At 48.7% G+C, this 15,022-nt stretch overlaps 1 protein-coding gene across 2 annotated transcripts in view; it reads right to left on the bottom strand.

Moving 5' to 3' along the window:
• Positions 1-1,419: 1,419 nt before the first annotated feature.
• Positions 1,420-15,022, bottom strand: part of SLC30A10 (solute carrier family 30 member 10) — a 29,621-nt gene continuing 16,018 nt past the window's right edge. Inside the window, exons 1-4 of one of the 2 annotated variants that reach the window (XM_016165088.2) lie at positions 14,299-14,973; positions 13,508-13,585; positions 7,560-7,799; positions 1,420-5,195 (exon numbers count right to left, since the gene is read on the bottom strand). In XM_016165088.2, coding sequence (XP_016020574.2) covers positions 4,702-5,195; positions 7,560-7,799; positions 13,508-13,585; positions 14,299-14,911 — 1,425 coding nt within the window. In that variant the 5' untranslated portion in view covers positions 14,912-14,973 and the 3' untranslated portion in view covers positions 1,420-4,701. Of the gene's footprint in view, positions 5,196-7,559; positions 7,800-13,507; positions 13,586-14,298; positions 14,974-15,022 lie in introns of those variants that run through there. The other variant, XM_036235449.1, reaches the window with a different exon arrangement.

Genomic DNA, 15,022 nt, shown 5'->3' on the forward strand with positions numbered 1-15,022 from the left:
AACCAGGTCAGGCCAGGTTACGGTAAGTGAGGCAGCTGGATCAAGTGGTGACGTTTCTGCCAAGATGCGAACTGTGACCTCAGGCGGTGGAGAGTGGCTCAAGGGGTGTGAAGAAGGGACGGAGAATGACCTCGAGATATGAAAACCTGTCCGAAGAGGTGCAGAGCAATACATTGACCAGACTAAGTGACAAACACAAATGACTTCGGCCACCTCGAGGTATCTGTTGAATTTCCACAAACATCTCAGCCGTGTGTTTATTTTTAAAAAATTTTTATTGACAGCACCATTAAACCTCTTTCACTTTTAAAGGAATGCGTGCGTGCATACATTCTTGGGGGAACTTTACATACAATTCATAATGAGTTACTTAAACTTGGTATCTTAGAGTTTTAATAATTCCCCCAGATGGGACAATTACACTTCTTTAAAATTGCCTTTGAGGACCAGAACGAAGACTTGAAGCAACAAAACTCCACAATACTGTAACATAGCTTCGGACCTCCGGGAAGAGGTCCCTCTGCCTTGAGAATCGTCGCCTCTCCTGGCTTATTCCCGTTAGAATTCAGAGCAGGCTCAGTGTCTCCAGCCTGGCTTTGTACCGAGAGGACACAGTTGATCCATCTAGCAACATTCGAGACAGTTCCGTGTAAACAAAAAAAGTCCAGAATAAAACTCCAGAAAATGACACGATCTGCATCAGCTAAAGTCCCAATTCATAACAACGTCTCTAGATTGCAGTGAGGATTATGGTCTGAGGCGAATTCCGTTTGAGCAGATAGTCTCCTATTCCATGATTTCATTCCTACTTCATTCCTGTGGCTACTCACGTGCAAATATCCTCAGAGGCACAAATAGGTGACAATTTATCAGGTATAGGACAGGCATGCAGTCAGTCATCATTATTCAATCAAAATTTGAAGCACAGATCAGGTCAGGTTTCCCCATTTTTTTTCTAAACAAGTCTTTTTGTGCAAAAGTGTGGAGATGTATTTAAAAGCAGGATCATTTAAAAGCAAAAAAAAAAAAATTACATTTTTTCCTCTTGGGGAAAAAAAAAAACAGATAAGATTTAGCAAAGGATTAAGTTTAGCCATAAATGGTAAAGAATTTTTGTTAACATCCGCACTTGTCATCGGCACTAAGATGAGCTGCTTGTCGGGAACCACGACATAAAAACATCATTCAGTTTAAAACTGGTAGAACATCAAACGCCTTAACCCCCATAGTCGATTGTACTGATATCATCCGTTCTCCCTTCGTAGGGGGTTCATCAAATTGTGAACACTCATGAGTTGAAGAGATCACTACAAGCTAGTGAAGGCGAACGCTTTTTTCTTCGCCTCACTCATGAATGACCCATCTGTGTAATCAAATTTGTCAGGGCATTTTGTGTGTGTGTGTGTGTGTGTGTGTGTGTGTGTGTGTGTGTGTCCAAAGTTCCTATTTAGACATAACTGTAATTTTTACGAATAGATTGATCTTGCCTTTAAAAAAAATTAAGAGCGAACGCTGCAGAAGTGATTGTATTAAGAAGGTGAGCTTTCCCCAGCAACATCCCTCAAGTTCCTTTAGGTTAAGTTAGTGGTTCACGACTAGGGGCATTTTCCTCTCCAGGGGACATGTGGCAATGTTTGGGGACATTTTTGGTTATCACAACTTAAGAGGATGCTCCCGGCATGTAGTGGGTAGAGGCCAGGGATGCTACTAAAAATCTTGCAGTGCACAGGACAACTCCAAGTGACAGGAAACTATCCAGTTTAAAATGTCAATAAATAGCAAATCTGTTACTACCTCCCAGGGAAGCTTGCCTTATTATAATTCCAAATCTACCTCAGTGAATTTTTGGCAATCAAAGCACCCATTTCTGCTGAACTGGAAGTTCGTGATTTATCCACTAGAGTTTGGCCAGCGGGTGGTGAAAAATAATAACAACAATTAATAAATTATGGAGAATATTTTAAATTTTTCGAATAATATTTCCTTATTTTACTGATATTTTATCAAAAATGTTAGAGGAATAATATTTTTTTCCCATCAATAATAAAGCCTGGTAGGCCTTATGAATAGTCATAATGGCCAAATATCATGAAAAAAAAATTAACCTCTGTTTTCGAAAAGAAATTGAAAATTGGAAGTTCATTGCCAAGCGCTGTCTCCATGTCCTCCACATTGCAGAATGGATGTTCCTGACCCGGCGCACACAGAGGAGGCCTGGACTTTTAAAACATTATTTCCGGTTCTTAAAAAAAGAAAGAGAGAGAATTTTCTGGGATTAACCTAAGCACACAGGAACACTAAACTGAGTGACGGTATTTTTTCTTTTTAATCCCAGAGAAAAACATGGTTAATATCCGCTGCTTATGGGCTGCAACTGCCTCCAAGCAGAGCCGATTTAAAGGGAGAAAAGAAATGGTTACATTTCCTTGGAAGAATGGAAGTTCAGGACAAGGAAAACCCAGACAGCTAAGGCGAGCACCGAACCCGGTAACAAAAATATTGCACCTGACTAGCTCGTTTGGACATTATTAAACACGCTCAATCAAACCATCTTAAAAGGTATTATTTGACACTGGCTCTACTCCATAACGTGGTATGTTCGTAACTGTCCGTCAAGAATACTTTTCTGAGGTTAGATTTAATTATATGGGAATTATGAGCTTTTCCCTTTCCAGAAAAATACTTTAGAGATTAACTACATAGCATTATTTGGATATAAGCAAATGTGCATTCCTGTAGCCAGCTGCACAAAACTAAAAAATTATCATTTTTCACTTGTAATAAAAAATAAGGATATGAAATTAAATTAGACCTTTAAATGTGGAAGTGGGGGACAGATTTTTTTCTTTGGCTCCAGACAAGCATTTCAAACCAACATTTATTTAGCAGAATTTGGTTCACACATCACTGTGGTGAGTTGTAGAGAATGCCCTGTTTCGTGTGAGTACATGTTGCACTTTTAATAATAAAAATAAAAATGTTGTCGTATTTTACCCCCCTTTAGCTACAAAGCACATATAGGCCTAGTCCAATAAACAACTTGGGATAAAACCTATTTAGACATTTTTCTACTTACCTAATTCATGGCCAATTTAAACTTAGATGATAAATTTCCAAAAAATAAAAATTTCTTATCCTACTGATCACAGTTGCTTGCTTATTTCTGCCTTAGAATTCAAGATTAAGACGTTTTATTAAATGGCATTTATGCTGGAAAATGTGGATGCTTTTTCTGTTACCAAACCCATCATTTCTGATGAATATTGTGCAGTTCTAAACAGGACTCGATGCTTAGAGTCTAAAAGAGGATCGTTTTCAATTTTGCAACCAATCAAAGAAGATTCTAGTTTTTTTGCGAGGCACGTCCCATTTTCACATACCTATTTTGAGACAGTTCTGATTAAAATATTGCTGTCTAAACTATTTGCTTAATACATGGCAGGTGCTTCACCAATACTAATATAGGTCAGTTATGGTTATGGATCCAAATCAGATTCCAATAAATTTATTTGAACTTGGCGATATGGGTCAGAGACATACAAGAAGAGAAGTGTAAGCTCCTCAAAACACGCCTTAGTCAGCAATGAACTGAATTCTCATCTCTCCCTCGAACATACACTTTTCATCGAGTTCCTGGTTGGCAACTATAATAAATACTTTAAAATACGTCCAATTAAAGAAAAAGCGATCAAGTTTAATTTGGGGGCAGGAATGAATACTCAATGTCATATACTCTTCTATCCCAGAAATGCTCATTTTTCTCCTGATAAACGCGACATAGATAATGTGATCGTGTAAAAAAAAAGATTCACGGGAAACGTGGACAAATAAGTAAGTCATTATTAAGCAATAAATGAAAACAGTCCCAACTGGACTGACTCTAAAAAACAGTATGTAAGTAAGTACTTGTGTCACATGTAAGGAAACAGAAATGTCTCCAACTTTATGTGAAAAAAAAAATGTTATATATATTTCAACATTTGAAACACCCTATAGCTATAGTTCAGTTCCCCGCAGAAAGTCAATGTTCCTTTTCTCCCCAGCTCACAAAATGAGGTGGTCAGAAGCGTTTTCTTCCTGCTTCCTCCCGCCCCCCAATAAACGTGACTTCCTCTAATATTCTGAGAGTGTTTTCCACCTTAATAGATATCCGTTTTACATTTATTCAAAAATGAGTCCAAGAAAAAATGTCGGCAATGATAAGACTACTTATCTTTTCTCTTAGGATCTTCCAGTGGAATGAAAAAAAAAAAAAAAAGGGCCATTATGGCATTATGGTTCTTACGTTTTTATGATGTACTTGGCTGTGAGCTCACCTGAGAGTCAGCTAGAAGTTCTAATCAGTTTGAAACAAAAACGACTTTGAGCCCCGTGTCCAGTCACGGAGTCGCCGCCTTCGATGTCCCTGACATCTACGCTAGTGCAGTTTGCTTCGGAAAATAAAATAAATGCGCAAACTAAAACAGTCGAAGAGCAGCATGACACACCCAGGATCCTCGCATCAAGGGGCTATCGTATCAGTCACATAGAAATTAACAGACACAGTCAATTATCACCCCCAAAGAGCCCACCCCTCGCTCGATACAGAGTGTGTGCGTTGCAAGTGTGGTCCGTGTGTACAGCCCACAAAGCCCTCTCCACAAGCCAAGCTGGTGGCTCCAGCGTGTCTCGTCTATGCAGTCTGTGCCCGTGGGCCTCCGATCAAAAATGTGTGCTGTTGACATAATATTGGTCCTCCTGAGTTTTGGTAAAAGCTTGTCCACGGTCGCTCACAGGGCCATCCCAAGAGACTTCGACGGCCACTGCCGTCGTTTCTTGTGGGCCGAGGCCTCCCGCTCGGTACACGCCCACAGGGAAGGAGCCGTTGGCACAGCCGTTGACGTGGGCCAGAGGCGGGGCCCCCGGGGGGCAGCACAGCTGCTTAGCACAGGCCTTGGAGATGCAGGGTGAGTTGCAGAGGAACGGCGACTCCTTCTGCTCCAGCGTCTCCTGCGAGGCCACCTCCTCAAACTGGAGGGTCACGTTGTGGATTCCCGCGTTGTGGAAGATTTCTCGAACTTTCGCGCTGGCCTCCCGATAGCCCCCGCCCTTCTGATGCTTGATGTGCAGGGTGGCGACGACCTTCCCGCTGACGAGCTCCCAGATGTGCAGCTCGTGGACACTGCTAATTCCAGGCACGGCAGAGAGTTTACTCACTAGAACGGGGCAAGAGCAGATGACAGCTCAGGTGAGAGCCAGAATCCAAGGATGGAGCTACCCGGGGAGGGGCGTGGTCCCTCGAGCGTTCTCAGGGCAATGATGCATTTACAACGTAACGGGGAGAGAAACAGCCTCACCCGTCCGAGTACGTTTTCTCCTAATCCTCTTTCTCCTCTCTGAATTCCTCTACCATACACCGTTAGCCCATCAAAGGCAATTCAAGAAAATAAATTTAATAACAACAACAACAACAAAAAAAAATGCCCGGGGTTGCTGAGTTTACAAAGGAATGGACCATCGAATGGACTGCCTATGGGAGTATAAAGCAAGATGCCTTTTCTAAAGGGGATACGTGGGAATATGGATCGAAAACGTTTACCAGCAATTCTAAGACTAGGAATTTAACCTGAAGGAAATCGCCCAATATTTATGTACAAGAATGATTCGGGCAACGCTCTTTGTATTGAAGAAAAAAAATGGAAGCAACAAGGAATAGTTAAATCAATTCTTCGCCAGAATATGATACAGCCATGAAAAAGTAAGTTGCGTATTTAAGAGTGTGGGGAAGGTATGTAAGGTATTTTTCAGTGAAAAAGCTAATAGCTCAACTGTATACATGGCATGATTGCTCCTTTTTTTCCCCCTTTTTATTTTTTTTTTTACAAAATATCAGTGTATACACACACAAAAAAAGTTTTTTAGGCAGTTAAAGGCTTGCTTTATTGAATGATGGATACAGTGATATTAAGAGTGATCATTTCTGGGTGGTAGGGCTATGAGAAACTTTTCCTATTTAGCCTCTTCTGGGTATTTTTAGACTTTCTAAAATGGTACATATTTAGAGAGATGGTACTGAATATCGATTATGAGCAAAAACCTTGTAACTAGCCAGAGTCTAAATCCCAGTTTAGTTATTTACTACCTGCACGACCCTCGGCAACTCACCTGGTCCCTCTGTGCCTCAGTTTCCTTATATGCAAACTAGGAGTGATAAAAATGGTACCTCACGGGACTATTTTGTTCATTTAAGAATAGCGCTTAGAATAATACCCAGCATATAAGCGCCATGAAAGTGTTGCTATTGTTACAACGATCTATTTTTAAGCATCTGTTTGTAAATATATATTTATTTATTAAAAGGCGGCATAAATCACGTATCGCTTTGTGTGTGTTTATCTTTCTTCTTTTTCCTGGGAAGCTGAGACAGTGTGGGTACCTGCGCCCCGATCTCTGCCTGCAGCACTGGGCTAAGGGGAGGTGAGCAGGAAATGCACACTGAACATTTCGGCTCTGTCCAGTACAGCGGCCAGAGCTGACCGTGCCCAACGGCCTCTCGGAGACAGTGAACTGCCCAAAGCTGCCAAAGAAAAGGCTCCCGAAAGGTGAAAAGAACCTCCGGGGGCGTGGGTGTGAGGAAAGCACCCCGAAAGGCAGCTGTAGGCGACGGCTCAGGCCACTCGAGGGCCGGCAGGGCTGTGAGCGTCATGGCAATGCTGTAAGTCACGCCTTCACGGGGGGACGTCCGACCGTGGCCAGACAACGCGCTCACAGCCGCTGAATCTCGTTTCAGGTATGTGTCATCAAACAGGCCTTTCGACTTCGGTCTCGTGGCAGACATGGGCTCTATGTCGCGTCCACGGGCCGCCAGGTGAAGCAAGGGCAGATGGCACAGCACACCTGCGTGCGAACCTTTTTTTTTTTTCCATAAGGACAGGATCCCCGTTGAGAAACACTAGATATAAAGTTGCATAGTGCGCTTCTCACCGACATCTGGATGCTCCCCATTTAGAAACTCCGCAAAGTCCCTAAGAGGTTTGCCCTCGGCCGCACATCACTAACGGGGGAGTCTGACCTTCCGCACGAGCAAAGAAACAGGGTCCCTCGCTCAATGAGGTCGCGGACGACCTGAATGTCAAACACTGGCCTTTGTACCGTGTGGTAAGAGACACTGCGACTCGTGTGCCCATAAAAATCAGTCAGTCGGATCTAGAGGGCGGGTGGTGAACGGTTTCAGAATGAGGAGAAGGAAACGCAAGTTCCCGGCGGAGTGGCCTTCTTGCAGTTAAAGTGAGTAAATCTTTGACTTGAAGGGAGACAGGCCAGAAGCAGGTACTGCCTGAGCCCCGCAGTCGCCAAGGACTTACAGGTGAGTCATAGGTGGCAGGGGACCTTTGGTCACTGGCGCGGTGACTCACACTACTAAGCTACAGAGCGTACGTGGTGTCTCTAGCGCCTGGCGATGCGAAGTCCGTCGGGGCGCACAGATCAGACGCCACCCCAAAACGGAGCGGGGCGCCTGGCCCGAAGCACACGCAGCGGACAGAGCCGCGAGATCGCCCCCCCCACCCCGTCCGACTTACTCAGCTCTTCCACCTCGACGCCTTTGGGGACCATCTGCAACAGAATGACGGTGGTCTCCTTGATGAGCGGGAAGGCAGACGACAGAATGATGACAACCATGACGACGGTCAGGCTGGGGTCGATGTAGCACTGCCAGTTGCACGGGTCCTCGGACTTCAGGGGAAGCGTGTAGAAGATGATGGCTGTGATCACCACCACCACCGAGCCCAGCGCGTCCCCCATCACGTGCAAGAGCACCCCTGCCGGGAAGGAAGACAGAGAGCTAACGCGCGGATCCGGCTGGTGGGCCCCGAGGCACTCAGCGACTCGGTCCGAGGCTGCGGACGCCTGTCGCTATCTGTTTTCTTTTTGGTTACGACAGCAGGATGGATTCACATTAAAAATAAACAAACACAATGGCAACGGTTATGCGAACGACGAACCCCCCCAGGCCACCACTCCAAGCCCCGGAGGACTCAGACATCCATGGGAAGACGGCTGTCACCTCACGGCGCCACACGGCTGCCACCCGCCCGCCACCACGCCGGACACGGAGGCTGTGCAAATGGTTTGTTTTTCTTTCGGACTGTGCGTCCGACTGTTTCAAACGTTCTTTGCGAGGAGAGGGAACTAAGCACATCGTTTTATTCTGTCTTCCTTCGACCTCGATCCCATTGACTCCTGGCTTCATCCGTAACCACATTTGTTTTGAGAGAACAGGGAGGGACTCCGTCAACGTTCCCACGGAAGAAAGCGCCGTTTGTCACAGTAAAACACAATTAAAACTCTACAGATAATAAAAACTGAGGATGCCTTTAATGAAGGGAACGGTTTCTGAGGTTTCCGCTGCGAGACAGGAAAAAGAGAAAATCTGGCGTCCAGTGGTTTGTGAGGCGCAAGCTAAACTGGGATTTAATGAATTTGGCAAACATGTTGCCAGAAGGATTATAAAATATCCACACAAAGTATACACCCGCGCGCGCGCGCGCGCACACACACACACACACACACACACACAGCAACATCAGAGTCTTGCTACTCGAGGTATGGTTTGCAGACTAACATGGCCCGGAAGCTTGGGAGAAATGCAGAATCCTAGGCCCCACCTCTGATCTCTTGGAACCAATTCTGCATTTTAACAAGATCCCCAGGTGATTCAAACAAACCGCGTAAGAATTTCCGAAGAAGAAAGCATCCATCAAGAAAAGTCTACTTTGTCTCTCCAACTATCCCACTGAGTCCCTCAGGAAGATTGGCAATAATCCAAAACACTAGCAACAACCTCGCGGCTACGACCGAACAGTCTTGCTTGGAAGACGTTTTAATTGGGTTAATTCTTCCTCTTGGCAATGTTCCTAAGATTCTGAGCAGCATCCAAGTAGGCGAAATGGCATTCTGTGAACACGCTAAACGTAACTTCAGTTCAGGAAGCAGCCTCACCTTCTAACTCTCTGTCCTCTTCCCTCTCTCCCCGCCCTCAGGGGAGCTTCTTACTCCCCAGTCAGTCCTGAGCCACAAAGGGAAACTCAAAACATTTGGTCCACACGCCTCGTTCCTCCAGAAGGAACTGAGGATCGAAGCTTTAACCTCTCCAGGGCAATTAAAAAAAATACTGCCAGAAAAATACAAAGACCGAGTATTTCCTAGATGCCGTCCACCTCACATTCAGCGCCCGGGACAGTCCGATATTCTGAGACTGCCTCCTGCACGTCAGCCTCATTTCCTCCTCTACACTATAAATAATTCCAGGCTGAGGGTCACGCTCTACACTTCCTTCGCTTATATATTTGCACCGACAGCATACGATGTAGACACTCAAGAAAAGAGCGTTTTCTGGATGGATAGCCACAGCTCCCACGGCACAGAGTGACTCTTGTCTCCTGCTTAATGGCATCAAGTGGACAGGCTACCACGTATACACCGGATGTTATTCTAAGTATGTTCCATGTATTGACACATTAAGTTCTCGTAAGGACTCTCTGAGTTGGTGACTCTCTCCGTTTTACCAATGAGGGAAGGAACAGAGTAGCGAGGCAACTTATCCAAGATCACGCAGCTAGAAAGGGTCAGGGTTGGGATGTAAGTCTGGGAGGTCTGACCAGAGAACCATTGTGCAACTAAGTCCTAAATTCTAATTTCAGGTTTTCCTCCTGGGAAATTCAGTAGCCCCTAGGAATTATATAAAATAGTTTGCAAACTTATTTTCCCCATAATCCACAGTAAGAAGCATATTTTGATTCCTAGAGTGTGTGCGTGTGCGCGCGCACACGCACACACACACACACACACAGAAACAAATGTTTGGTGAAAAATCAACACCTAGCCTTATGTATGATTTGCTACTATTTTCAATTCTATTTTGTTCGATTCCAGGTGATTTTCTAAAGGCTGATCGGACTTTATCAAACAGCTTTCATTACTGAAACTATCACAGCCTTCAGTTTGGAAAACTGCTGAAAGCATCGGTTTCACTAAATCCTTGAGACTGGACGTTGCCGTGTGTTTTCTGGGCCCCCGTGTGAAGATGATGGAGAAGGTCATTATCCTTGGGGAAGCGCCGTCCGCCGGCAGGCTTCTGAGACAGGTGTGTCAATCACCTCCACAGAGAAGACTAATCGTGCCCGGGATGGGAAACCACGGAGAAGGCCTCTCGCGAGACGGACCCTGAGGGGTGGGAGACAGACTTCACCAGGCAGCTACACTGCAGGTGGAAAGAACTCAGTGGGAAGGCATCGGGGCAGAGAACTCAAGGGAAGCAGCGGATGAGGACCCGACGGCCAGACCAATGCCCTAAATGTGGAGTCATGGACCTTGACGGCCCTCGTGGGCCAGGGACCTTGTGGAAGTCAACCACTGTGAGCAGCGAGAGCCGAGATCCGCCCTCGTCTGCGAAACGGGAAACAACATCGGAAGAGCCACTGAGAAGAAGGCGCACAAGACTGATGGGAAGCGGCGGGAATAACAGGTCGTCAGTGCCTTGCCCAAGGTCACCCGGCTGGGAAAAGGCAGAGGCAGGACTTAAACTGGCTGTGCCTCGCCACACACTTCTGTGCGTTCGACAGTGGGAGGCAAGGGAGACGGTTGGTGGGGGAGAGACGAGGCAGGGAAGGGGTGGGGAGCAGGCCGGAAATGTCCAGAAAGGCGTCCCGGCACCAGAACGGCGAGCCCTTGGACATCAGCGTTAGAACCTCGCGGTGGAGGCAGCAGAGTCTTCTGAGCCGACTCAGAAAGGCAAATCGGGCAGCACTATCTGAGAGACAAAGTAGCCACTGGACAACTTAGTCGTCTGATTGGTCATGACGCTCACAAGGCGGCTTTGCAAAGACAGGGCGCCTTAGCGCTGGACCCTCGCTCGCTGTCTCTAGGTAAATACCGAAGTCAAAAATAAACCGGCATAGACCATGAACTGGCAACTGGACATCAGTTGAAATCTGAGGCACATCCCAGCACCTGGAAAGGTCATCAGTGCCGTTGAATTTGTCGAAGAACGAGAAACACAGCTCATTAGCGTGGGGCATTAATTAAGAGTGCTTATGGAAGAATGAGAAGTCTTTCTCATTAAGAAAGGAAAACAAGAATTAGAATGAAACACCTCATCGAAGAGGATTTGGTTTCAAACGAGGTCAGGACTACGGTTCATCCATTTACAGTTAGACGGAAATGCAAAGGGCTCGTTGTCTTTCTGACATTCTGTTGCAACATCTTTAACGCATCATGTTTGATCATATTAAACAAAATCGACCACTACAAAGTACGCTGACAAGAAGTTTTTAAAAAGCGAGTGCTCTCACTGTGCTTTGCAGTGGTGGATGACGCGTGATTCTTAGAAGGCATTTTTAAAAATTTCACTAGAATAAGAGAACCAGTGATAATACTCAAGAAATGATTCTCGTTCACAAGAATCCCCACCAGACGTTTGCTCCCCTCCCCCGCAGTCCTGCTGTCTAAAGCAGCGGCTTAAGTGTCAGGTAAGCATTCAGCGGACTGCGTCCACTGGACAAGCAAGCCATCCCGCGTGGAGTCTGCAGGCAGGGAGCAAGGACGGAGACGCAAATAGGAGGCCAGGGTACCTGCCTGCCTCTGCTGCCCGCTGGGGTGACTCCAGAAGTCACCATGCTCTCTGGACCCTGTTTCCTCCACTGTAGAGTGAAGGGGTCAGAGTCCATTTTCGCTAAGGCCTGTCCGGCTCTAACATGCCGTGGTCTTTCTCTGAATCGCGGCTCTAAGACGCGAACACAGGGCCCAAGGCGAGGCCAGCCCCCCGACACAGCCCGCAATATGGAAAGGCTCCTGCTAGCCACGGCACATGCCCTGAGCTCACCCTCTCCAAAGCAGGTCGGTTCGAGCCCCGCGGCTCCGCTCGCTGCCTGAATGACAAGAGCGCTCACCTGATCGGATCATTATAAATACTAGGTGACTCATTCATGAAGGGGGCCTGGCACCGAGCACGCGCTTCGGGCAAACGTTGGCCAGTTTTCCTCCCATGGGTCTGAGCACTTCACGTGCTTCGTCTCCCAACCACCCCAAGAAGGAGACACTTAGAGGCTTAGAAAGGTCCCGTGACCTGCCCGACGCCACGTCGCCTTCAGGGGCAGAGCCAGGACCCAAACCCGGGCGGCTCGAGACCACGACCCAATCTTTCGGCCACTTCGTTATTCGCCTCTGTTGGAAGCCACAGGGACGGCGAGGCATTTTACCCCCCACGTTTTCCTACCCAGGAGTTCCAATGGCGCTAAACTAAAAACAAGCAAAACCATACGCGTTTCCCCTACGTTACGCTTCCTAAACTAGGTCAGAATATCTACCGGTACCTATTTATCCTTCTTTGCTTCTTTCCACCTACCTGTTCTCTTTCTCTGCAACGAAAGATAAGAACGAGCAATTAACGGAACATGTTTTGAAAAGTTAAAGGGCCACGATGGTGAACTCCATCTTAAAAACCTACAAATATATGCATTTTTTAAGCTGCACCTTAAAAAAAAGAAGAATAAATTAACGGATATGATTTTTCCTTACGGATTCCTTCTAAAAAAAAATTCACAACCAAGCTCTTTAGAAATCCCCCTGGTTCAGTTAAATTTTTACAAGCTAATTCATGTAGCATGTTTAGGGGCTCATGTGTTGTCGTTATTATTTTCTGCTTTTTCTTATGATCCAGTCCCGGTATCCCTTTGTAAAATGGATGTGAGACACTCGGAAATGGAGATGTCTCCTGGACGTTTTGTTTTTCTTTATATTATTTCCATCTATGCCCACAGGCCTCCCCAAATCATCTGAAAGGAAAGGGTCGCATGGTCTTTGTCGAAATTCTCAAAGTCGAGACTGGGCATTGCCCCTTCCCGAATCACCGTGGAGCCAGGCTATGCCTGAGAAGCTGGAAATCACATTGGTGAGAAACACAGCCCTGAACGCCAGGGGCCGGCCTCTGCCCAGTGCTGTGACCTTGAGCACATGGTAGAAGGAATGTTAGTGATGGACCTTCCACGTGCCTCTCACGCACCCCCACTTTGCGCCTGGACGTGGAAATTTGAGTGAGCCAGGAGACCCATCCCAGAAACAGATTTTTGGCAGAAAGTGACGAGGATCATCGTCGATGCCACTTCGAATGTCACGCGCCTGTTCCCTTCCCACCTTTATCAAAAGGACAGTTAAAGCAGGTGGCACTCGATGTTAGCGGTGTCCTCGGACCGGCAAAATCGAGTGGCGGAGGAACACGCCGCCGACCTGTGAGCCCCCCAAGCAGGTGGCATCGCCATGGGTCCGGATGGAGCAAGGGTCGATCATTAGCCTCCAGAGCCTCCCTCGGAATCGATACAGCGATTAGGCAAGAGACCGGGGTCAGAGTCTATGCCTGAGCCCCGCCCACACCCTAACACACCCGATTCGAAGGCAAACAGAAGATGAGGAGGACGGCCCAGTCCGCATGTACCGTGAAAAGCGCGTCCCCCGGACCCAGCGTCAGCCCTACCTCTGATGTTCAGCGCTTCGGACTTTTTCTCCTTTTTCGTGGTCTCTTCTGGCTCGATCTCGGCGCCGAGGGCATCACCTGCATTCAAAGAAGAAACCTTGTGTTGTGTATACGTTCTACAAACAAAAAGAACCAGTGGACTCAAAAACAGTTTGTTATTGTAAATGCTTCCTAGCTTCTCAGACCCTCTGCCTCCCCCTGCCCCAACACACACACACACACACACACACGCACACACACACACACATGCACGCACACACGCACGCACGCACGCACAGCCATAGTCAATGTTGGCTTTGAAATAAGCCTCCTGGTCCATCTTTGGACTTCGTTCACACGTCCATTCAAGCCCAAACAAAACAACCCCAACCCCGAAACCCGTAACTCCCAAGGGGACAGAAAGACGCACCAAGGGGGTGGGAGAAAGAAGCACAGACCGCATCTGGAGAGGGGAGGGGCGGGGAGCGATGTCGATTGCCCAATAATAACCGATTCCCAAGAAAATCAATACGGCTGGACAGAGAGAAAGGGGGAGGGGGAAGGGAAGGGCGCAAAGGGGGGCCCGAGGACGCGGGAGAAAAAGGAAAACGTGGGGAATAAAAGAAATCGGAGGGGTGGCGGGGGCGGGATACGTTGAGAGAGCAGAAGAGGATCAGAGCGGTACTGCAGAGGAAATGGATTGGGAAAAAAAAGGAAGGAAGGAAAAGAGGGCGTGGAGCGGCCGGAGGAGCGCACGCGCCGGCGGCGCCGCGGGAGGGGCCGCGCGGCCGGAGGATGCACCCGAAAGGCACCTGCTACGTTCGCGATCACGGTCGCGCCCTTCTCCGCGGTCCTTCCCAGCGAGGCCACGCGCAGGGTCACGGCCGGGGCCGCGCCGGGCGCCGCGCGGGGGGCGCCGTGCGGGGGTCCGGGGGCGCCGCCGCCCGTGCGCCCCTCGGGCGCGCGCCGCGCGCGGGGCCGGCGCCGGCGGCCGCAGCAGGCGGCCCAGGCGGCGCAGTCCTGGAAGACGAGCAGCCCCAGCACGTTGACCGCCAGCCCCAGCGCGCCCACCACCAGCACGAGCGCGGGGTCGTCGATGCGCTCGGGCCGCGCCAGGCGCAGCACGGCCTCCACCACGATGGTGAAGCAGAGCGCGGCCAGGAACACGGCGTTGGCCAGCGCGCCCAGCACCTCGGCGCGCGCGTAGCCGTAGGTGGCGCGCAGCCCGCCCGGCGCGCGGCGCGCCACGCGGCCGGCGCCCAGCCCCACGCACAGCGAGATCAGGTCGGACAGCATGTTGAACGAGTCCGACAGCAGCGCGATCGAGTTGCCCAGGTAGCCGGACACCAGCTCGGCCACGAAGAAGGCGGCGGTGAGCACCAGCATGAAGAGCAGGCGGCACGTCTTGCCCGAGTAGCGGCCCATGGTCCCCGCGGCGCGCGCGGCAGGTGGCGCCGCCGACCCCGCCGAGCCCGGTGCCCGCCTCCCGGCCGCCCCGCCGCCCTGCGCCCGGCGCTTTATAAGGCGGAGGCGGGG

Source organism: Rousettus aegyptiacus, unplaced genomic scaffold (genome assembly GCF_014176215.1).
Source record: "Rousettus aegyptiacus isolate mRouAeg1 unplaced genomic scaffold, mRouAeg1.p scaffold_m13_p_18, whole genome shotgun sequence".
Taxonomy (NCBI): Eukaryota; Metazoa; Chordata; class Mammalia; order Chiroptera; family Pteropodidae; genus Rousettus; species Rousettus aegyptiacus.